The 24,177-nt window shown below is 43.8% G+C and overlaps 2 protein-coding genes across 5 annotated transcripts in view; both read right to left on the bottom strand.

Annotated features, from left to right (window-relative positions):
- LOC149281768 (tyrosine-protein kinase ABL1-like) overlaps positions 1 to 15,596 on the bottom strand; it is a 65,310-nt gene extending 49,714 nt beyond the window's left edge. For both annotated transcript variants that reach the window (XM_089498936.1, XM_089498937.1), the window contains exon 1: positions 15,461 to 15,596. In XM_089498936.1, coding sequence (XP_089355062.1) covers positions 15,461 to 15,596 — 136 coding nt within the window. The remainder of the gene's footprint in view (positions 1 to 15,460) is intronic.
- Positions 15,597 to 17,555: 1,959 nt separating this feature from the next.
- LOC149281767 (exosome complex component RRP4) lies at positions 17,556 to 23,089 on the bottom strand. 3 transcript variants are annotated; one of them, XM_089499000.1, is made up of 9 exons: positions 22,968 to 23,089; positions 22,209 to 22,310; positions 21,219 to 21,264; positions 20,853 to 20,942; positions 20,183 to 20,248; positions 19,716 to 19,784; positions 19,114 to 19,290; positions 18,761 to 18,889; positions 17,556 to 17,636 (listed from the first exon to the last, which is right to left on the bottom strand). In XM_089499000.1, the coding sequence occupies exons 1-9, from the start codon at positions 23,087 to 23,089 to the stop codon at positions 17,556 to 17,558; spliced, it is 882 nt and encodes a 293-aa protein (XP_089355126.1). The 3 variants fall into 3 exon arrangements, with proteins under 3 accessions (XP_089355126.1, XP_089355127.1, XP_089355128.1); XM_089499001.1 differs by lacking the exon at positions 19,716 to 19,784; XM_089499002.1 differs by lacking the exon at positions 20,853 to 20,942.
- Positions 23,090 to 24,177: the final 1,088 nt, after the last annotated feature.

Here is a 24,177-nt window from a genome sequence, read left to right as displayed (position 1 = left end):
ATTAAATTTTCAGCGCCAGCGGTGAATAGAACAAACATAGAGATTGGAAGAAAAAAAAGACGCATTAATCCCCCGACACAAAAATATTCTAGAGATGGAACGCGTCCGTGCAAATTTTAAGCGCAGGTTTAATGCGATGATGTGATCCGTTAGGAAAATAATCAATTCTCCTAATTCATTCGGCGCCAAGATTACAATAAAAAGCAAGCTTCTCACCCAGCTTCTCGAGAGAGAGAACGGTGGCTAAAATAACACCTCGGAGCCGGGATCCCTCTGCGGCTTATAATTACTCAACTAAGTAAAGGATGTGTAAATGACGCACCCTAAGCTCGGAGCTTTTACAGGGGAAGTGCCATGGAAAAATAGCTGTATGCGGTAACGACGCCCCCAGAGCTGTATGCGGTAACGACGCTCCCAGAGCTGTAGGCGGTGACCGCGCCCCCCCAGCGCTGTATGAGGCGACGGTGTTCCCCCAGAGCTGCATGCGGTGACCGCGCCCCCCAGAGCTGTAAGCGGGGACGGTGCCCCCCAGAGCTGTATGCGGTGACGGCGTCCCCCAGAGCTGTAGGTGGTGACGGCGTCCCCAGCGCTGTATGCAGTACCAACGTCCCCATCGCTGTAAGCGGTAACGACGCCCCAAGCGCTGTATGCAGTAACAACAACAACCTACTTTTATCTCATTTTGTTCCAATAAACCCCTTTGCAGACCTGGAGGACGCCATTGTTGTCAGTCATGTGCTATTTTGGGTAACCTTTCCCGGCTCAAACACCACACTGAGCTGATGCTTTATGGCAATGCTAATGAAGTCCCTTCCTCCATAGAGTCAGAGTGTCCGGCTGGATTATCAGAAATCCCGCTTACGAAGTTCCATGTGTGATTAACATGACCGCTGTGGTTTATATAAACACTGTGGAGTATTTCTATCATTAACGCATGGATTGAATTTCTTCCTGTTGGTTTCGGCAAGCAATCCTTGTACAGCTATAGAATCGCAGCATGGAAGGGTTAAACCGCGCTGGTATATTGTTCTGTACCTACAGATGTCAGGATACCAGGGATGTGTAAAACACTTGCGGAAGATTCATTGTTGCGATGGGAAATAAAGCAAAGTCCAGCGTCCCCTGTAAATCACAGACGTCTATCCACTGAGACATCATTACTGCCGTGCGAGTCAAAGACTTCCCGCCGCTCCGTGCGCCCAACGCGCCACCGGAAGAATACACGCCTGTGTCACTACACCCCGCCGGGGGTCCCGTTAACACATCTCTGGACTCCTTATTAGGAAGATCCTTGGACGTTAACGTAGCTTCCGATTCAACTTAAGTCTCTGCAGAGCGCAGTACAACTGCCGGACCCTCAAAGGGTTAAGCATGGCCGGTTACTGAAACCTGGCGCACGACTGGTTTCCAGTTCTTGTTTAACCCCTTCACTTTGCACAATGTTGCTTGTCATTTCAAGGTGCCCTTAAGCCTTCATAACTGTGAGGTCCCTTTAAAAATTTCATGGCGTTCTTCTTGTAAATGTATGGGGAGGGGGGAATGCATTATTCGATTTATAATATTATTATTATAATATAATCCCTAATCCCCTGCCGTGTCCGTATCAAGAACTCTTTCCTGTTACGTCTGGTTATCACCATTTTAAAGGCCCCTTCCGGAATCGCCTCTGGATTTATCTCTAGAATGACACATAACTCTAACCGAGGTCTCACCGGTGCTTTGGAAAGCGGCATTCCCATTTCATTATCTCTAACGTCTCGTCCTACGTTATGACAAGCGCACTTTAAAATATTTCACCGACTATTGATCAACGAATAAATGACAATGCGAAGGGCCCGACGGCATCAGAGATAGGGGGGGAAAAACGAATTAAAGGGAAACCCTATAGTGTGACATGTATAAAATCGCTATTGACACACATTGACTCGACACAATGTTCTCTTTTATCTCTCTTTTATGCCACTGGGTCCTTTTCATTGCGGTGTGTTTATTAAACCTGACAACCAGACGCGCTCTCCAAGACTTTCAATATCTTGACGGCTTGCAAAGCACGGTTGAAGGCGAATGTGTTTACGGCCTCTCTGTGCTTAATGCGGCGTGTGAAGAAAGATGCGCGCGGGAGTACAGGTAGGGAAGAAAGATAACACGGGAGGAAAAAAGAGGCGTCTCCAGCCGATACCCGTCTCCGATACGGTACAAGATCGACTTTTTGTTTGTACGGCAGGCAAGTATCTTGTAGCTCTGCTGGCCAGTCAACCAGGAGACAGCTATCCACCAAGGGAACCCTGCTACTCTAGATCAGCAGACGATAAATCATCTGACAACGGATGAAAAGAACTCTGCGCTGACATCTTTATGGCCGTCTTTGCCTTTCATCGTGTACTGAAATTGGGAAGCATTGCTTTCTGTGTAATACGGTTGTCGTTAGGCCTAATAGCGTTATTCTCGGATTCCTTGAGAGAACAATTATCCGTTTCGGTCTATTAAGAAAATTTTAATGTTACGTTACCAAATGTTGTCAAAGCTACCCCCCCCCCCCAAAAAAAAAGGAGTACGTGTCATAAAAGCCACAGGGTATGATGGAAGAGAGGCTTTCATCAGGGACAGACTTGATCCATTTCAGACAGAGAATTTGGACAAGGACTGTAGCTAATTGGTACGATATCGGGATATATTTCCTCTGTCTGTGGTGTCTTCGTGACTTCATACAGCGCCACTGGGTTTCGGGGCACGCGCATGCGCAGAGGCAGCCTCTGCACGTGCACAACTCTCCTTTCCTCTGGTAGTTGCTGTGTGTCTGTGGACGTATATGTATGTGACCCCTGCGGGCTGTGAGTCCCTGACTGTGAGTTCAGAGATTCATAAGTGCCTGAAAGGCCCTGAAAACATATGTTTTATGTATTTATTCATCATGTAACTAAACACTACCATGAACTGGAGTACCAAGCGCATTTACAAATGTGTGGCCCCCGGATGGTCATCTCTAGATTCAAACTAGTCCGATATGCCTGGTTTAAACAGCAAAGGTCTATTAACCAGGGCTTTCCACACCTTTTGTGCTTTATATCTGGTATCGTCTGCATAACTTATTGGGCATCGCTACAGAATCTGTTGGTGCTACAGAAATCAAAGCCATCGTAACGTTGAAAGCATCCTTCAATAAGAGTTGTAAAACTTCACGGCCCACCCCTTGAGACAAGAGGCCAGCTCGCTGCGAGACGATAAAGACTGGAGAGACAAACAAGTATAAAGCTATTTCAGAAGCTTTGAATATGATCATGACAGAGGAAAGCAGACTAATTATGTCAGACCGTTAACATGAGATTTCCATTTATCCCGTAATTAAGGCGCTGCAGAAACCTTAGCAAGCGGCACATGTGTGCGGCGCGAGCTGGATGAGTGAATAATGCATACCCACGTTGGCGCGTGAAAGCTTTCGCTCCCGTGCGATTAGTTAAATACGGCCCCGCCGGACGTGCCTGGCTTCTTTCCAGACGCACCGCTTCTCAATTCAGAAGAATAAACTGCAAACATCTGAATGGGTAACGCGATACGGGCCTCGCTGACAGCTTACTTCGTACAAAGCTGTGATAGACCCGGCAGCATTTCGACGGCCCGACATATGGTGCACTCTGCTATATCCCCGCGTGCCGCACACACACGGAGCGCTCCGTGCAAAGCGGGGCATTTGTTTACAAAGGCAGATACGCTCTAAGGGTATAAATTGCCCTTAAACAAACAGGGCAGGCGAGATGTACAAGCAGGGGCGTCACTGTGACGATGGGGCAATAGGGCCACAGCAGGTTGACAACCTAGAGAGGTTGCTTTTTATCACCTCTTAGTGGGTTAATGTATTACTGGCTTACATATATATATATATAACTATCAATTGGTCGGCAAAGTGCTGCAATCCCCGCCTCTAACCACGCCCCCTGAGACAAATGTGCCCCACTTTGGCCACCTGTGGATATCTGACTGGTGCAACGTTAACGTGCAACGCAAATAAGTGTTTACGTGACACGAGTGCAGGAATCACTAATAGTGGAGTGCGAGCCAACACGCGGTAAAGCCCTTCCAGAGGAAATGGGTGTTGGGCTAACGAGGAAAACAATGACACTCGACATCTTCGCTGGAAGGAAGTAGCAGCTCATTGTTAAAAAGTGTGGTTCTTAAAAAACACAAACAAAAAAAAAGACGGTAATTATACATTATGCCAGAAAAAAACCTGAGAAAACGCACAGTTCCAAATGTTATTTTAGATCGCAGAGGTGAGACTCGCCAACACGAGGGACGCGCACCAAGCAAATATCGACATTACCAGGAGAAAGGCCTGCGTCCTAAAAATATTTATCGGGGTCTTTAAAACATAGATTATTAAAAAATCACGTGAGACGGTAACACTGTTAGTCTCATTTACGCCTGTCTAAGATTTACGAAAACAACTAAGGTCTATTCTAATAACGAGTGCTGCATCGTCTCGCCGTCTACGACAAGGACAGCAGTAATGGACATCTGGAACGCAATTCTATTTTTTATTGATTATCCTGGAGCCAGACACGAAGCTGCCAAACGTTTCCTCCCAAAACACTTGGTGTCCCTTTGACTATTGGGCTTACTCACTAACCAACTCAACTCACTAATCCAACTCCATTAAAGAAGAAGAACTCATCCATTTTTTCACGAGGCTTCCCGTTTAGACTTTATGAACGGCTGACACTGGTGGGAAGGACTGAGACAGCCGCAAGGAATGCATAGATATTTTGGGATGGTTTCTTGGAAGTCATGATACTGATTTAACTATACATAATAAAGGGCCAGCTTGGGCCTTCTGGCATAGAGATCTCATTGGGATGGACCCTTCATAATGCATAGCGAAGTATCTGACCTGAGATTCCCCGTTTAGGGCTTTAACCCCTAAATCACACTCCCTCTTGCAGTCTAATATACAAGTTTAGCAGCTGCTGGAATCTGTTCTATACGACAGGGAACGTGCTTGAAGAACGTTCTGAGAAGGTGAAGAAGCTGTGTCTACGTTTTAGGATGGTGGCCGCCAGAAGAAGCCGTTTTCTCTCGGCACATTTCCAGTTGGGTTAATCGTAAATCCGTTTTTTTCTCTTGGTATACTCTCGCTACAAAGCGTCTCGCCGGATTCCTCCATCCTTGTTACTTGGAACGAATGCATTTGCCGGAACATTGCTGTAACAATTTAGAACACCTAATAAAACCGGTAAGAGAAGGCGCTTTGCTCCGAGTTCGCCGTTATCGAATGTGTCACATGGGAAAGCGTCTAGGCGAGACGGGCACGTACGATAAGTCAGTAATGTGCAAAAACAAGACATTTTCTGTTAATACTTGTTTTTTTGGGGTCCGAGGCGTCGTCCAGCCTGAAATACAGGGCTTTGCTAACGGAATTTTTGGATTTTATAGATGAAGAACAAAGCTGAGCGGCACAGGGATTAGCACGCCGGCTCGAGCCATTATGAGATCAATATATACTAAGAATAAACTATATCTAACATACAGCTCATGCCAGAAAGTCTCATTATCCCTGACTTCCCTTTAAATGAGTCCACCAGCTATACGTTAATACATAAATTATACATGAATACAGGAACATTTATTAACTATCATGGATTTATTAATTCTATAACCTGTATATGAATCAACGACGGTATTTCGCATTCTCCAATTGACCCTTAACAAAAGCCGTCTGACCCAATAATCTGCCACCAAAGAGGGACAATAACAGAGAAATAACTTGATGGGGAGGAATAATAAAGCAGAGAACAGAAAGAAGGCTGCTCTCATGGTATACATGTAAAGCCGGTTCCTGAAATGTAAACGGTGCTCTCCTTTAAGGGGTTAAAACGCTCACAGCCAGGGGTTCCCTAAAAAATACGGAGTCTAAAAATCTCGAGTTTCATCAAGCTCCGGAACAGAAATGATAAGGGCCCGGTACGTTAAAGTACGAGCGCCGGGAGAGAGAAATGAGGATTTGGCTATGTTTTATTACTTTAATTTTAACAGACGCGTTAATAAAACATTCCGTGACATTCATTGGAAAAGTGAATATTTTATGTCGAATCCGCTTCAAGAACAAAGTGATACAAAACTTTCCGTCCGCAGGAATCGAGGTTCTGATCAAATTTCAGGAAAATCCAATAATGTATCAATCTGTGGAATGTCACCTTTTCACTTCTGGTTAATGTATATAAAAATCTGTACTAAAAAAATGTATGTTTAATGCTGATGGGGAATTGCCGTTCTCATAGTTTTCAGAATAGCTAAATTCATATTTTTGGGGGGGGGTCGACTGTATCTGCCCAATGTGCCCCAGTCTGATTAGTTGAGATCAGACACTGCCGGGGGTCTTCTTTTGGATAGCATAATATATATATGTATTATCGCAGCAATGTCCTCTAATGGAAGGCAAGCAGTCGCCTGCCTCGAGACTGCTAATCAGAACGCTTGTGACCGAGTCCTGGATCTCTGACGTGCACAGTACAAAATACAATTAAAAAACATAATCAAATATCGGCAAATATTAGACATGTAAAGATTAGTAACTGATTAGAACAAAAGGCATATTAAATGTGTGAACTGTGCCTTTTCTTCCAGAACGCACTGCGGACCGGGAAGGAGGGAGCCTTTTTTTTTACAGAAAAAGCTTTGCGTTTAAAAGTGGGAGTTTTCTGGTCTCTTAAAAACCTCTTCAGCGGCGGCGGCGGCGGAGAGGCAGACCCAGCGGCGTGCTGAGCTTGTATTTTGCTCTTAGGTCACTGGCTCTTTCTCAGCGGGGATTTGAAGTGCTATTACCATCTGTACAAGGGAGCTTTAACTTGCAGGAGAGGGTGTTAAGAGGACAAAGGGCAGCCGAACCTGGCTACTTACTAAAAATTAGAGAGAGAGAGAGAGAGAGAGAGAGAAGAGAGAGAGAGAGAGAGAGAGAGAGAGAGAGAGAGAGAGAGAGAGAGAGAGAGAAGGGAGAGAGAGAGAGAGAGAGAGAGAGAGAGAGAGAGAGAGAGAAGAGAGAGAGAGAGAGAGAGAGAGAGAGAGAGAGAGAGAAGAAGAGAGAGAGAGAGAGAGAGAGAAGGAGAGAGAGAGAGAGAGAGAGAGAGAGAGAGAGAGAGAAGAAGAAGAGAGAGAGAGAGAGAGAGAGAGAGAGAGAGAGAAGGAGAGAGAGAGAGAGAGAGAGAGAGAAGTCGTCGCAGCTCTGCTAGACAGCGGCAGAGAACAGCAAAGAGTTTCATTACAGCAGCGCAAGCCAAGAAAAGGTCTTTGCTGTCTCCATAAACCGAAGAGCTTTACAGATTGTTGTCTTTAGAAAAATATCTGATTAAACCCCGGGGTCAACATTAACTTTGCTACTTGAAAGATCTTTTCCCCGGGGACATGTATTTAATCTGTTTAGGATGCATAAATATAAAAAAAGATATTACAGTGCATTAAAACATGGAATATAATATTTTATTTTCACGGTCTTATCCTGTCTGTCGGAGTATGTTTCAAACACTCCATAGGTGATCGGATACAGAGAACGCATCCTATCCCTCCCCCGTGAATATTTATTATTTAAAAAGTTTTAAAAAAAAATATATATAAAAAAAAATGTTTATTATGTATTATTATTAGAATTAGCAGGTTTTTTTTTTTTTTTTACTCTAATATTAAATGCAAGTTTATACATGCGATGTTGTCAATATTCTTCCCCTTTAACAGCGAATCCATGTAGCAACGCATTCCAAATCCCTACAGAGGATTTATCAAAAAGCTCTTAGATTCATCAATTAAAACCCAGGTGCACGCCGTGCAGTCAAGATATCTGAAAAGATATATTTACGGTTTGTGACACTCGTCCTGTAAGCTTCATAAAATTGATTAATGGGTCCCCGGGATAAAATGGATGTACATTAACGTGGCTCTGTCACTTCCCCGTATCCCACGGGCTACGGTTCAGCTCACGTAATAAACTTATGGCACGCTTTAAAGAACCAAAATGCACGTACAGGAGAATCTAATCTATCTGGGCTGCGTACGTTTTTACAGAAGCCGACTATCTCTCAGCGTTCTGATCAATACATTTATCAACGAAGAAACCCATCTAGGTGAAAAAGATGATCCATGCCATAAAGGTGAATAAAAAATAAATCCATACTAACTGCTTAAAACATATAGAAATAAAAGCTATTTGTATCTGGGGTATTGTAGGTACGGCTGATTTCCATTCATTTGATGAGCCGTCCACGCGGGGGCCAATACATGTCATTGCCGTAATACACATTCTAATCGGAATAAAGGCTGTGGGTCGAGAGCTCTGCCACGACGACTGAATGGAACTCAGAGATACTGAATTATCAGCGACCGCCATAGAAGGATGCGGTGGGTTTCCCGATTAGTCTGCTGGAGAGCCCCTGTTTTTGTCGATCCGCAATTATAAATACCACTTCCCCTAAACCAAAGAGAGAGAGACAGAGCATCCAAGCCGCGGTGGCCAGCTTGGTGCACAAAACTTACAATGGGCCCTTTGCACGGCCGGAACAGCAGAAAGCATCGGTCCTTGGTTGGATGCAGAAGATGGAGATGAAGGTGGAACGTCGATAAGGCACCTGAAAGGTTCAGAAACCTCCGAGGCAGCCAGACGAGTTATTTTGGCCAACCGCTACGAAATCATGTAGCACGTGGGTCACCAGGATGATCTCCAACATCAACAAGTATAGAGATAAAAAACTGCATGGAGGAATCACAGCTTGACTTAAGAACCATCATGTGTTTTGCTGAACTGTGAAGTCCAGTTAAAATAAGATAACAGATATCATGGAATGAGAGCTCCTAAAGTTTAAGGTCCAACGTGACCCCTTACTGGATGAGCTGCTCCTCTGAAACGTGTGGATTTCTTCCTATTTCTTCCTATATTATTCCAAAAAAGCAAGTTATTGTCTCGCATTTCTTTTTACCAAAGAGTTAGAGAGGCTACGACTTCATCGACAGGTCAGGAGGAGGTTAAAAAGAAGGAAAAACCCGGAACGCGTTGGGTGAGACACGAACCCACAAGGATGAAACTGGTGGAAGAACAGGTTTCTGGCACTTGGACTAATCTGAGTGAGCGCGGAATGCGAGTATACCTCGCTCTCATCATGTGTCACTGGGGAATTTAATACATGCCCGTGTGTTTCAGACAAGAACAGGCAGCGTTTGAAAGAACAAAATACAAATAAGACGTTCTCTGGATTTTATTGAAAGCGACAGAACCTCAAACATTGACGATATTTCAGTATTTTTCGCACATAAACCTAGGTCTGCTTCCCGTTCCTGCCTTCCTTCTAACCCAGCAGAGCTTCTTACTGGAAATCGCTGCCGTTACCCAACAGCGGCTGCCTTCTGAAGGTCACGAGTTTTATTTTATTCCTGTGGTCGGATTCAGCAATTAATCCAGCAGCGGCCCGGTCAATGCCAACAGAGCATTAGCCTTCTTAACCGGGTAGGAAGCCTGAATCAGCAGAGATATAAGGTTTAGAGACAGGGTTTCATGCAGAAACAGTATTCTATTGTATGAAAGGAAGGGACGCTACGAGCGCAAACCACAAAGCTGTGACGAAGGTCAATGCCGACAACAGTCAACAAGTCCTCCTGCGAAAAGAAAAGGACTGCCGCCGTCATGTATAATGTTGGTTGTATTAAGCATTATGTAAGTAACAGATACCGCTATGCTTTACAGCCCTATATTGCAAAAGGGTTTTCTAACCATCAATTAGTCTTTTAAACTTAAACTTGGATCAGCGAACACAACGTGCCATTGGAACACAGGAGTGATGAGAGTGATAAAGGGCCATTGGAACACAGGAGTGATGAGAGTGATGAAGGGCCATTGGAACACAGGTGTGATGGGAGTGATAAAGGGCCATTGGAACACAGGAGTGATGGGAGTGATAGAGGGCCATTGGAACACAGGAGTGATGGGAGTGATAAAGGGCCATTGGAACACAGGTGTGATGGGAGTGATAAAGGGCCATTGGAACACAGGAGTGATGGGAGTGATAAAGGGCCATTGGAACACAGGAGTGATGGGAGTGATAAAGGGCCATTGGAACACAGGTGTGATGGGAGTGATAAAGGGCCATTGGAACACAGGAGTGATGGGAGTGATAAAGGGCCATTGGAACACAGGTGTGATGGGAGTGATAAAGGGCCATTGGAACACAGGAGTGATGGGAGTGATAAAGGGCCACTGGAACACAGGAGTGATGGGAGTGATAAAGGGCCATTGGAACACAGGAGTGATGGGAGTGATAAAGGGCTATTGGAACACAGGAGTGATTGGAGTGATAAAGGGCCATTGGAACACAGGAGTGATTGGAGTGATAAAGGGCCATTGGAACACAGGAGTGATTGGAGTGATAATGGGCCTCTGTACATACTAAGGAAGGGGTTATGTTCTGCATTGACACACAGAAGCTACAATTTTGATGAAAAAAACTAATTTTTACAGCCAAAAATCCCAGTCCTTGTTCCAGGACCCATATAATGCTGTCTGTAGCCCTCTGGGGTTTCTCTGGAACGAAGACAGCCAAAGTTGCTAGGTCTTCTTTTTCTTTCTTCGTCGCTGCTGATGATAGCACTTTGAAATCCAGCCAAGCCTGGCATCCGGGAAGGGAGGATATAAGGAAGGATACGAGGAAGGCCCCAAATGCAAAACGGGAGGAGGTGGTTTACCTGGCCAACCGCTGATTCCTTTCTAGCCCAGCTCTAAAAAAAACCTCAACATTTCTACAAGAAGCCACAGAGAGGTCCTCGCGGCCATCACCGTTCAGGCCATGCGGACGGCCTAGACAGGGTGCCGCCGGGACAAACTGCATCGCAAGTGAGTTCTCTGACCCGGCTGGTTTAACCAAGCTGAGCGATCTAGAAACAATTATTCCACTACAAAAAGCGATAGAACAAATTACAGCATTATTTAAATAAAAAGCCGACTGCCTCATTCAACCGTAGTTTGTTTTTTTTTAAATGATGTTGATGTCAAGAGATGGAGAGATACTGAAATGGCGAACGGCCTCCGACTTTATATTGAATGAAGAGGCTTCGGTTTTGCCGAAATGGGAAACCCTTAAACGGACCCGACTTATAAAGCGCACAGAAAGCAGGAGAATAAAATGATTTCGCGGATCGATCTCGGAGACGAAGACTCCAACCTCGCGGGACGACACCTTCAAAGCACAAATCTCTAGGAAAGCACCTTTAATGTTACATTTTCTAAAGAAACCTGATGAGAAGCAACGCTGGGGGATAAGTCTGCGACGTTACATACACAAAGCAAACCACTAAGTCATTCATCGCACGGAATATGTTACCCCAACTTATTTTGTGGCGTTTCGTCCCTCGCTAGCCTAGGTATACAGATTCCTGTAATTATCTAAAATACGCAAAGAAGATCAAAACAACCCAGAACCCAACCGGCGCGTTCAGACAGTACGGAGTACAGAATGTATGACTTGTGCCCATGGCAGCCATTTTTATAAGCAAACCGGCTTTGCAACCGTTACTTTTGCCAGATTCTCACTCTTCTGCACGTCAGGTTTGCATGGAGATCGACCTGGTATCACACGGGGGGAACAGAATAACCCACCAAGTCACAGAGATAGCAATATAGCTAAGAGATGCGTTGTCTACCCCGACACCAAGAACAAAGTAAACTCTCACCACCAGAAGCAGAAAGCGACAACATATTCTTCACAAGCCTACACAGATCCAATGCAATGTATTGCAGGTCACATTCAGTAAGGCGTCAGCATGCTATGGATATTAGAAGCCCTAAACATATTTCCGGGGTCACGGCGAGAGCTCCATATAATACAGTAATTGTGACAAAGTGAGTGAGGAGCCAAGCTTTTTGGCCTGGGTTTCCTCCTGTGAGAAGATGGTGAGTGAGCGCCGGCAGGTAGGCAAAGTGGCTTTTCTTCTTCTTAACTCCTAATGAAACTATTCACTGAACCTTACCGGCTGAATCATTTTCCTAAGAGTAAATCAAAAGAAAGTTTATTGCCATTTTAAAAGGGCGCTCTTCATTTATTAGGACGATCAGCCCACCGGATGCTGCGCCTTTCTCCGCATGGCTACGGGAACGTAATTATTTAAAGCCACCCCTGGCTTGGATGACTCTATGAGATCGCAGCTGCACATATGGACGCCTTTAGCTCCGTATCAAACGCGCTAATCCAAACATCGTTGTTTCGACTGATGGCGGTCTGGTACCATCTGCCCCTCTCTGCATGTCCAGGCGAGACCTTTAAATCAGGTTACCGGTTAGGAAGCAGCAGAACAGTCAACGCTGCGCTTTGCCTTCCTTTACGATCCAGGCACGTATATAGATGTAACAAGAGACAAAATAAAGACAGAAATGACACGTGACTCCAGACGTCAACATCGTAGAACACTTGTGGTCCACAAAATGATTATATACACACAAGTGAACAACACAGCCAAGGCAGGCCAGGTACTGACACTACAATTCCCACAATCCCCTGCCAGACATTGGCAAAGCCCGCTGCCCGCCCAAGTATCAAACTAAAGACTACAGTAATGCGACACGAAGCCACAAAGAACTTGTGATGGTCCAGCTAGAGATGAACTTCAAACCCCATGATCCTTTTTCTATCTCTTAAGATTCATCTATTTAATATAATGTATAGAACGTATGCATGCCCCGTCCAGGAATCGCTAAAGGGCATTTGCTTTCTGTTCATGGACTCAAACTCCCATGATCGTCTGCAACTTAATAAAATATCTCAGGTTCTTATGGAACAAGGGAAAGCAACTTCCAGCTATCAAACTATGAGTCCGATTATCCTCTGCTGCGGGACACTCAAGGCCGTACAATTCACTAACATGGGAGATATCATTATCACGTTGCTTACGTTTCAAGTAGACACTTAAATTACTTGTCTCATAAACAGGAGTTTTTATCTCCATTAAGCGGATGTGGCCCGTGTTATTTTTGCCGTAAAAAGACTAGAAGTGCAGTTTTCTTGCTGACCACAAACCAGAGAAACAGAACGTCTGTCGATTTAGTCATTTCTGAGTCGCCAACCAAAGCTATTTCATAATCCATTTGAACAAATGCAGATGTGGGAAAGGTTTTTATACTGGAAATGTAACTAGAATACTCAAAAAGCGGAACAAAAAACAAAACAAAAACATTCTTAATCAAATGAACGGATCTCCCTCAGCAGACCTAAAACCTCCAAGTACCACCAACCGCCAAAAGCCTGCACAGGTAAGGCTTACAAATATTCAGCTCCCCCGACCCAACGCTAAATTAAATATAACATTCGCTAATGGAATTTAATCCAACCATCGTATGCGCTTTAATGTCTCCTATGGCTTATTACAAACACATTATTTTACAGGGAATGCTTAAATGTCATGTGACAAAAGCTGACATAGAAAGCATCTGAAATGTTGTTTTATACACGTTTAAACCTTCGGATTAAAGAACAAACGTGTGCTTTATTCCCCAATGATTCGTCTACGCGGAGCGGCCCCTTTAAAACAGAATATACACCGCGAGTGCGTAAGTAGACAGCGATTCATTCTGATTCACCATATAAAGTTAGGATCACGATGGTGGATCTGACGTAACGACATGTAACAGTCATACAAACGATAGAAGAGAGACACGCGTGGCATGGAACACGCCTCTGTCCGCTACAGGTAGTCCTGTCTACCCATTGTACTGCGCTGCGGAATATGATGGCGCTATATAAAACAATAAATAATAATAATACTCCACAAACGCCTTTGCTCCCATCCAGTCTTAAATGTTGTTTTACGTGAAATTTGAAAACGTGCTTTTTTTAATGGCAAGCGGATGACAAACCCGAGAAGACGTATTCAAGAGAGGAAGTAAAATGATCTGCGGATCACCGGTAGAGTTCTACATAAAATATGTAAAAATGATATTGTTTAGAAAGGCGGATCGATGGCAGGCTGAACTCAGTATTACTTTACACAAAATATAGTGGAAATCGGGAACAGAACTCCAAAAATGTAATAACAGCATAACTTTTTATGCATAAAGCCAGCTTTAGGAACAAGAACTTAAGTTAAGAGGTTTGGTTTTTTTTTGTTAGGTAGGGGTAGGAAATATAGACCAGGTTAGCCAAATCTGTAACAAACTAAGGCAAAAAATATATAATAATAATAATAATAATGCGATATCCATGCAGAATACAAGGAATCTGTATCAGAATGTGGTTTTTAAACTGCCTTATTTAGCCCGTAAGAACACAATTCATGAGAACCGCATAACGTTTAGATGATCAGATCTAATATCTTCACTCTTTGATAGAGAAAACAAAAACCCTGCTGTGGTTGCATAGTAGATTTTATAGATAGATAGATAGACATCTTTAAAAGTTTGGGGTCACTTAGAAATTTCCTTGTCTTCGAAAGAAACATACATTTTGTCTTTTAAAATAACATGAAACGGGTGAGAAAATGACTATTGTAGCTGAAAATGGCTGGTTTTAAATGGAATCTCTTCATGGGCGCTCATCACTCGTTATCACTCCCATCACTCCTGTGCTCCAACGGCACGTCGTGTTGGCTGATCCAAGTTTAAGTTTAAAAGGACAATTGATGGTTAGAAACACTTTTGCAATTATGTTACAGACAGAAATGTCTTTGATTTCCATTAAAATAGCTAAGTGACCCCAAACTTTGCACACACACAACGCGTATATATATACCGTATTGGCTCGAATATAGGCCGCACTTTTCCCCCCCACTTTAAGTCTTTAAAGTGGGGGTGCGGCCTATATTCTGGGTCTAGCGCCCGACGCCCGGGACATGCAGTCCCGGGCGCCGGGCAGGCAGCGGGGTTAGGATACAGATCCCCCGCAGCGGTGCAGGGGACCTGCATCCTACTCCCCGATACGCTCAGACAGCCTCCCCTGCCAGCACTTCCCACGGGGGGGGTGCCGGCACGGGAGGTTGTCTAAGCGTATCATGCGCACGGTCACCGGCTGCGGAGGTTGTTTACCCGCATCGGCGCAGCCGGTGACCGTCCGCACGATGCGTTTTACCTCTGCCCCCAAGACTTACCAGAGCAGACTCCCGGGTGTCTTGCGGGGCCGGCGGGGCACTCAACATCTGCTGAGTGCCGGCACCGGAAGTTGTATACGCGTATTGCGTAGATGTCCCCCGCCGGCCCCGCAAGACACCCGGGAGTCTGCTCTGGTAAGTCGGGGGGGCAGAGTGGCAGCATATCTCGGGGGGGAGGAGGAGGAGGACAGTGGCAGCATATCTCGGGGGGGGGGGGGAGACAGAGTGGCAGCATGTTTTAGGGTGCGGCCTATATACGGGGGCGGCCTATATCCGAGCCAATACGGTATATACATTATATATATATATATATAGGTTGATTTTGTCTGTATGCGGGAAAATATAAAATGTAACCATCCCTTACCATGCTCTACAAACACATTGCAGTGGGAGCCAACATGTTTGGCCGGATCCTTCTTCCCCACTCCTTTGATAAATGGTAAGGCAGGCAGGCTCGGCCTCCTCTGGTCCCCAAGCACTTTCCCAGGCTGCTGCCCCATAGGATGAAGAGGACTCGGTGCAAAGCGCAAAAACAACCCGGATCCTTTATGACCGGCCAACGACGCAGCTTCAGTTCATTGAGGATAATCAGTAAAACTACGTGGAAAGGATGGGCTTTTTTTTTTTTTCTATATTGATACGATGAGCGTCTCTGGTAGTCAGATGCGGCTTGCGTGGCTTTTTATAGACTACGCGGCGTGAAATGTGACAGCGAGAAAGGGCTGTAACAATGTAACGGCGATGAGTGCGCTTTATATAACGCCGCACACCCTATTGCTCGATGGCTGAGGCAACCAAATACAAACACGACACATAATAACATAATAGCTCCTTGGATACGGTGATCGGTGGCGGTCCCTGCATAGAGCCCCCTCTGTACAGAACACACTTCAAGTAGGAAGGGGACGAGTTCGTGTCATTGTCACCCAGTGCTGGTGTCACTGATGTACTCAGTGCTGTGTAAGTGGATCAGAGGGTTCCCTGGCAAGCTGGGGTCCTCCAGCCCAGTCCCCGGCAGACAGCTCCGAGAAGATTAAGACGGAAGGGTCCCTGCTCTGTCTTCCTTGGTCATCTCCGAGGTACCGAATCGGGGGGGGGGGGGGGGGGTTCACGGGGCCCCGGTGGAAGCCGTCATGTTAGGAGGCCCTGTGTAGAGAAGTGGCTCCTTCCTCCAGCCTTGGAATACTCCTCACCGGCTTCCCCGCTCCGGCCTCTCGTGCGGGATGTACGGGGGGTTGCGTTGGAAGACACACCGCACCCACAGCAGGGACAGGACGGAGCGGGTCCCGCAAACTCAGTGCCCGGGAGATCTGGTACTCTCCGCCGCCATGATGGGCCCTGGCCGAGGCTGCTACTGTTGCTGCCCTGGGAGACGCCGTGACGTACGTGACGCAACTTCCGTGCTCAGGCAAATGCTGGGCCGAGTTACTTCCTCTGCGCATGCGCGTAAGCTTTCTGAGACAAAAGTTAGTTTTCCAGGACAATTAAAAGGAATTTAATCACATTTAAAGCTTTACTCCGTGTAACAGACTTATTCCTATCTGCTCCCTTCATACATTATTACCTCTGAGTGTAATAAGGGATCAGGCTGTAACTCATAATACAGATTATCATTCTTTCTATACTGAAAGATAGAATTTGCCAGCAGATCTGCCCTATTCGGCCCATTTTCCTGCTGTAAAGACTCAAACCTTAATTGTTGGTCTCGTCTTAGATTCAGGAGCCGTATGTCTATCCCATACATGTTTAAATCCCCTCACCGTATAAGCCTCTACCACTTCTGCTGGAAGGCAGTTCCACCTAACACTCTCTCAGTAAACTCCCTTACATTACATCTAAGATAGGAGCCTATATCCATGGAAACAAAATGGGAATATCGCTGCTCACAGCCCCTTTGTAAGAAGATTTCTTATTACCAATATCTACTAACGCAATTTGCTGGACCATCATTTTTCTATGACAAAGCATGAAAAACCTCAGAAAACACACAACACATTTAAACAAAATGTATAACTTTTACTTTTTACAACAATTCTCCTGTTATTACAATTTCATGTTCAAAAATGAAACATGATGATTTAAACCCTTCCCGTGGCAAACAGCAGCTTCTGTAAGGTAAAAGAATGAAACATCGCCGACATATATATATATATATAAAATATTTCCGAGATGATAAAGCAGGTGAATTACTTGCAGACTTTTGTCTGCTTTCACTTACTTTTTTTCTACTTGAATACAATGTTATGCAAGAACACCAAACTACCACTGGTTTTACTAAACCAGATGTTATTTCTCCAGGTACAAACACAAATGGACTCATTGGGAGGTTTAAACAAAGGGGAAAGTCAGCACCTCCTTTTTAAGTCTTTCATGGAGAACATTATTTACGCTCAGTAGATCTTAAGCCTTTTGGGCAGCTGGTTAAATGGCCCGGCACGGAATTGCCTCTGTAGAAGAAGTTATCCCTCCTGTTCTGCAAGACGTTGCCTGGTTTCCAGCACAATATCTTCCATGACCTCCACTTTCAGTATGTCTTTGATCTGCAAAATACCCCGGGGATGGAAATATTCGTAAATTATGTTAACATGTAAAGCAGGCAGCAAGAGTTTAAGTAGATAAGCCAATGTAAGATAGTTCACATAGACTAATAGCCTTTGTTATAGAGTATAGATCAAGAAAGGGGATGTATAGATCAAAAAAGGGAAGACACTTTTAAACTTTGGTGGCAGCAGCCTCTGACATGGGAGTATACTGTAATATTACCCTAAAACAACAGATTAAAGAATGTAGCAGCAATTACTTAATTCCTCCAGCAGGTGGCAGCAGCCATAATGAATAGTCAATGCCCGTGATAGCTTCCCATAGCCATTCCCCTAAATTATTATTTTATACAGTGCCATTAAATTCAGTAGCGCTGTACAATGGGTAGACAGCACATAAGTAGTATATAACATCATTTGACTTACAGAAACTCTACATCAGCCAATTTAGAATGATGTAAGCTACATTAGCTACGTTCAGGAACGCACAAAACTAAACTATCGATTACCTGATAAATGCTCAGAAAAAAAAAAAAAAAAAAAGAATAAAGGGAAAGCAGGACAATCCTTAATCAGACATGTCTCTATTCCCAAATTGTAGATTTTACAGGTCAGTAAATTAAATAAGCCGATGTAATGTTGCGTAATAATTCAAATAAGCAACCTATGTAATTGTAGCCCCATGTTTAGTGCATACTCATAAGAGCAGCCATCCTAACAGCACAGCTATTATTTCCTATTAAGCAATCGCTCCCCTGCAGGTAATATGTCAGAAAGTCTTGTAAGGATGGATAGAGATGGAGGAGGATCATTTTAAGACAGGTTATGGCTGCCCTGAATGTAAAATGAGACCAAAGGTTTAAGTTTCTACAGTAGGAAAAAACAGACAGACTAGGTGGGCCAAATGGGTCAGTCCTTGTGACAAATTCTAGTTTCTAGTAGATATTCCAGTCTGGCCACGTTCTGTCACAGATCTAGACTTTTGGAATAAGTAGCCCCCAAAACATTAACACTGATTTTCAAAAAAAATTTAAGATGGTTTCTTTTAACTCATTTGGAGAAATTAAAACTACCGAAGAGATAACACTCATTAGTCTTTAACTCCAAATTGTCATTTACTGTACCTGGTGAGGCAGCGAAGCTTCGTAGCAGTACAGGATGCTGGTGTCATACAGCATCATCATCTGATTTGCCAGGGCGAGGATGCAGTTTCTCAGGCGAGAAATCACTTCTCTGTCAGATAAGGATATCGGCTGCAGACAAACACCCAGAAAGAGGTTTCAGAACCAATTTCTTTAAAAACAAGTTTTACTTTTGTTCTCAACCAGTCGAGCAAACTGCAGGCTAGAGCAGAAGCACGGAGGATCCTTTTTGAATTTAAATAAGATATACACAATGCACACTACAGGGGTGCCGAGTACTCTTCCCCCCCCATTCAGCCCAGGCCTCGCTCTCCGTGTCACCTTTGCAATATTACCTCCAGGTTAGTGACAAAGCCGCCGGCCTCCTCCTCCGTCTCCTCGGGTATGGGGCACAGCCAGATAAAGCCATTGTTTCCCAGAATGATAGAGGCTCCGCAGGGCAGATTATGGAAGTGGGTCTTGCGCCTCTTTATCAGCGACGGCGACACCTGAACGAGGACCCCTTGCCCCAGCTAAAGAGAGGAACAGTTAAAAAGATAATAATGCAAAATAATAATACATAGCAGCATTGTGAACAGTGTTTTTGGACCACAAAAAAGGTTTTTATTATGATTTCTTTTTGTTAGTTTACAATCATCTTCACAAGTAAATTAAACACAAGGCCTGTCATGGACCAGCAATCTATCACAGCCGGTCCTATCGCAGGAGTACCAACATGGCAACGAGGTTATACAGATCAGACAATGCTACTGGGATAGTTTTTGCTCAGTTGCTGTACTATTGATTAGAAAATGCAACTGTACCTTGCCTTCTGTTCCCATGTATACATTTATATACACACACACATATATATATATATATATATATATATATACACACACACACACACACTAAATGAAATGATATAGTGAGATTAGGAGATAACAGAGAGACCGACCTTCCCATACTTGAGACTGCGAGTGTGCATTGAGAGCGCTCCATCTGAGTACACAGCCTGAATCTCTGCCTGCGAGTCGGAGTCAAAGATGAACGTTCTAATGTTTGTACTTAAACCTTTATTTCAAGCTCACAGCTTAAAACATAATTATTATATACCTTCCCTCGACCTTCAAGTATTTTTCTTTTGTTTTTATATGGAACTAAGCCATGTGGGTCTCTACAAATGAAAGCTCTCAGAGATGCCCTCCCTGGTGCCAGAAGCCTCTTCACCTACTACAAGCCCTGTGCATTGCAGACTTTGGCAGCTTCATCTTCTGTATCTCTGCCTCTTTGGTGAATATATTGTACAGCAGCACTAACACATAATAAACGCTGCGATGATATAGTATGCCGCAGGCAGGAGCTGCTTGGCACAGAATAAAGTCACAGAGGCTGTGCCAGCTGCCCCGGTCTATCAAAGGATACGCTGATCAAGTCTCCTTCCTGCAGGTAACTTCTCATCGCCAGCTCATCCTCGGCTGACCTCCTCCTCTGAAAGAGAAAAGCAATGCACATGAGAGCAGCTTGCCGTATAATGAAGAGGAGGGCCGGTGCTTGCCAACAGACTCCCCGGAGGAGCCCCAGTGCCGTGCAAAGACTAAATCAGGTTACGTTGTGGCACTGACGGGAGGATAATCTAATTACTGCCGGATGTAACACTGACACGCGGGGATACTGGGATGTTAACCCTCATGGTGACAGTTTGGATCCGGCCAGTCCAGAATTTAAGTGGTTAAGCTCCAACGATGGGCTGCCAGCTACAGTGACTATTAAACATGTGTTCAAGAAGAATTAACCCGACATTAGCGTTTGACAGGCAGTATAAATAAAATGATGCTGTTCAAACAAAGCCAATGAAGGATAAAGAGGACCACACTTTAAGAGATATTTAACACATGCTTTAAGGAGACACAGAATTTGTTATTCGGGTGAATAAAATAAAAAACCGCCAGTTTTTTAGATATAGCCGTATAATATTGGGCTTTTTTACGCTAGCGTAATACTTTCATTATATTCCTGTTTTCCTAAACTCTCGCATGGGCTGAGCAACAAATTACGAGATGATAAAAACCTAAAATGTTCAGAATGGACTCACCAGCTCTCCCCCAGGAAGGTTTACAGATGAAAGCAGCAACACCGAGTCCAATCTAGCGTTAGTGTCCACTTTCCATCTCTTCTGCTGCACCTACGAGAGGAAAGCAGATTATTAGAAGCATTCTGGAATTACATTATACAAAAATAGGTAAAAAACACACCATTTCACAGAAATACAGCAGGCATAACGCCAGCCACAGCACGCGACGCACAGAATCAGACAGTGCCAGTAACATGTCTGTATTATCTGCCATAGGAGGCATTTAAAAGCTGTGTCGGCAAACATTACAAAGTGACCCTAAAACACTCATCAATCTCATTAAAGTCACTATATTTACCAACATAGCAAAAAAAAAAAAAAAATCACCTCCGTTACACGACCAATGACGATATCACCAACTTCTCCGTTGTACCTAAAAAAAAAAAAAAAATATCAAATTAAATCTCCATAAACCAGGATACAAGGTTAGAAATAGGTCGTTCTGCTTCAGATCATATACTGATAAAAGAGTGAAGGCGCACCTTGAAGATCCGGTACAATTCTGGGCACCGGTCGTTAAAAAGGACATTATGGAACCAGAAAAAGTACGAAGGAGGGCCATAAAATTAATAAGGGGATTGGGAGATATTGGTTATGAAGAGAGACTAAAAAAGTTAAAATTATATACGCTGGTAAAACGTCGTCTCAGAGGGGATCTGATAACATATAAATATATAACTATATGCGGGCCGATATACATTATATAAATATATGCAGGGCCAATATAACGAGCTCTTCGGTGACCGGTTCATTAACAGAAATATACAAAGAACAAGAGGTCGCCCTCTGAGACTGGAAGAGCGCAGGTTTCATAGACGACAAAGGAAGGGATTCTTTACAGTGAGGGCAATAAAGGTATGGAATTCACTTCCAAGGGAGGTGGTTCTATCAGATACATGAGATGCCTTCAAAAGGGATCTGGATATTTGTTTGGGAAGGCACGATATACAGGGATATAAATAGAACAACATTAATATTTTAGAGATTCTTGATCCAAGGAGAAATCCGATTGTCTTTTGGAGTCAAGAAGGAATTTTTTTCCCCTGATGGCAGAATTCGAAGTAGCTTAATTAGGGGTTTTTTTTGCCTTCTTTTGGATCAAGAATAGGAAGGTTAGGTAGAAGGGTTGGACATGATGGACTTTGGTCTTTTTTCAGCATAATGTAACTATGATCCAAAGGATCTACAATGTTACAAAAGCTTTTTAACGCATACAGATTGTAACACATACGTGTGATACTATTACGTGATCACGTACTTTACCCACAATCTGTATATTAATGGAACACGAGAAACTAAAGCTGTATAGAAAGATACCTCGTCTTCAGAGCCCTGACACATATCAGTTTATTGACGCGCTCCACGGCGCCGGCCACGGACGCCAACAGCTTGTCATCTTCCATATACGTCCCATGACCTCTGGAGATACGAAAATAATTACATGTTAGATAATAGACGTTATTATATAGAACTAACAAGCATAAAACATATTGTAGCTCGCAAAGTTATTACCAACCATACAACTTAAAGATGGCGGTTATATACATTGACACATATGGCTGCAGATACTGCTCTTGCTATCTATGTTATGGATCTTTCATACAAGGTTCCTGCCAAGAATGGTGGGTTTATGAGAGCCCCGCACGTGAGCTTACAATCTAAATTACAAAGCATTAAAAGATGTAGATGGAACACGCTTAATACACAGCAGGGTGTCCATCACACGGTAACGGGAACAGGTCTTTTTGGATGCTGAAGTACAATTTAAATGGAAGAAATATATATATATATATATATATATTATATGTGTGCAATTTAAAATGATTTTAAGAGAGAAAAACAAAGTCTGGAGAACTCGTAAATAGCCCACTGACAGGCATCACCACATGGGACATGCCGTAAAGTGAGATCACTGTGTGGAAGAAGCAAATGATCTTTAACGTATAGGATCCATATAGCAGAAATCATATTATAATTAAGAAAAACGCACTTATAGGGATGTAACTGAGGGATACGGGAGGAGACGGTATATAGTCCTCTATAGTCACGTGGCCACCCGGGGGATCCCGAACTCACCTCATGAACCCGGTGTCAGTGGTGATTGTGTCCCCGGGAGCCACCAGATGCCGGGTACTTTCCGATATCACTGATTCAGTTACCCGCTTTCGTGCCACCGGTAACCTCACTTCCACCGCCATTCTCGCTCTCCGTCTTTTTCAGTATATGGGCGCCGCCATGTTGGTTTCCCCGGATTTCCGCTAAGCGCCATGTTGCCTGCGGCACCATAATTATTAGAAGACAGCGTTAGAGCGGCAAGAACACACTAGGAGACATATTTGCTACTGGCAAGATAATGTGGTCTTAGAGCGACACCTGCTGGAAGACTGAGGTATAACAGAAATGGATGAATTGTACCTTTATCTATCTATCTATCTATCTATCTATCTATCTATCTATCTATCATCTATATCTATCTATCATCTATATATATCTATCTATTCATCTATATCTATCTATCTATCCATTTATCTATCATCTATATATATCTATCTATTCATCTATATCTATCTATCATCTATCTATCTATCCATCCATCCGTCTATCTATCTATCTATCTATCTATCTATCTATCTATCTATCTATCTATCTATCTATCTATCTATCTATCCATCTATCCATCTATCCATCCATCTATCCATCTATCCATCTATCCATCTATCCATCTATCTATCTATCTATCTATCTTAATCAATTGTTGGTCTTGTCTTAGATTCAGGAGCCGTATGTCTATCCCATGCATGTTTAAATCCCCTCACTGTATTTGCCTCTACCACTTCTGCTGGGAGGCCGTTCCACTTATCTACCACCCTGTCAGTAAAGTAAAACTTCCTTACACAACATATAATCCTCAGACTCTCTAGTTTTGGTAAGAACATGAAGTCATCATCTTAAACTAGAAGATCAGAGGCTTAGATGCAATGCAAGGAAGTTTTACTTTACTGAGAGGGTGGTAGATAAGTGGAGCGGCCACCCAACAGAGTGCAAAGGTTTGAGTTTTTACAGCAGAAAAAACAGGCAGACTGGATGGGGCCGGATGGGGCCGACGTGCCGGCAGATTGTATGTTTCTATGTTCATGGATGTTTTCTCACGTTGCCATTTAAAGGTGATCAGTAGCCTGGCATTCCTTGGTATTTAAACCCCAAACACTAGATGTGAATCAGACACAAAGCCATCAATCATGAGCGTTCCTGAGTCTTGGACCAGCTGCATTCTGTTTGTCTTCCA

The sequence above is a fragment of the Sceloporus occidentalis genome, unplaced genomic scaffold, assembly GCF_023333645.1.
Source record: "Sceloporus occidentalis isolate IW3139 unplaced genomic scaffold, rSceOcc1.0.p SCAF_127, whole genome shotgun sequence".
NCBI lineage: Eukaryota > Metazoa > Chordata > Lepidosauria > Squamata > Phrynosomatidae > Sceloporus > Sceloporus occidentalis.
The sequence above is the reverse complement of the archived record's forward strand: the minus strand, read 5'-3'. Positions and strand labels throughout refer to the sequence as shown.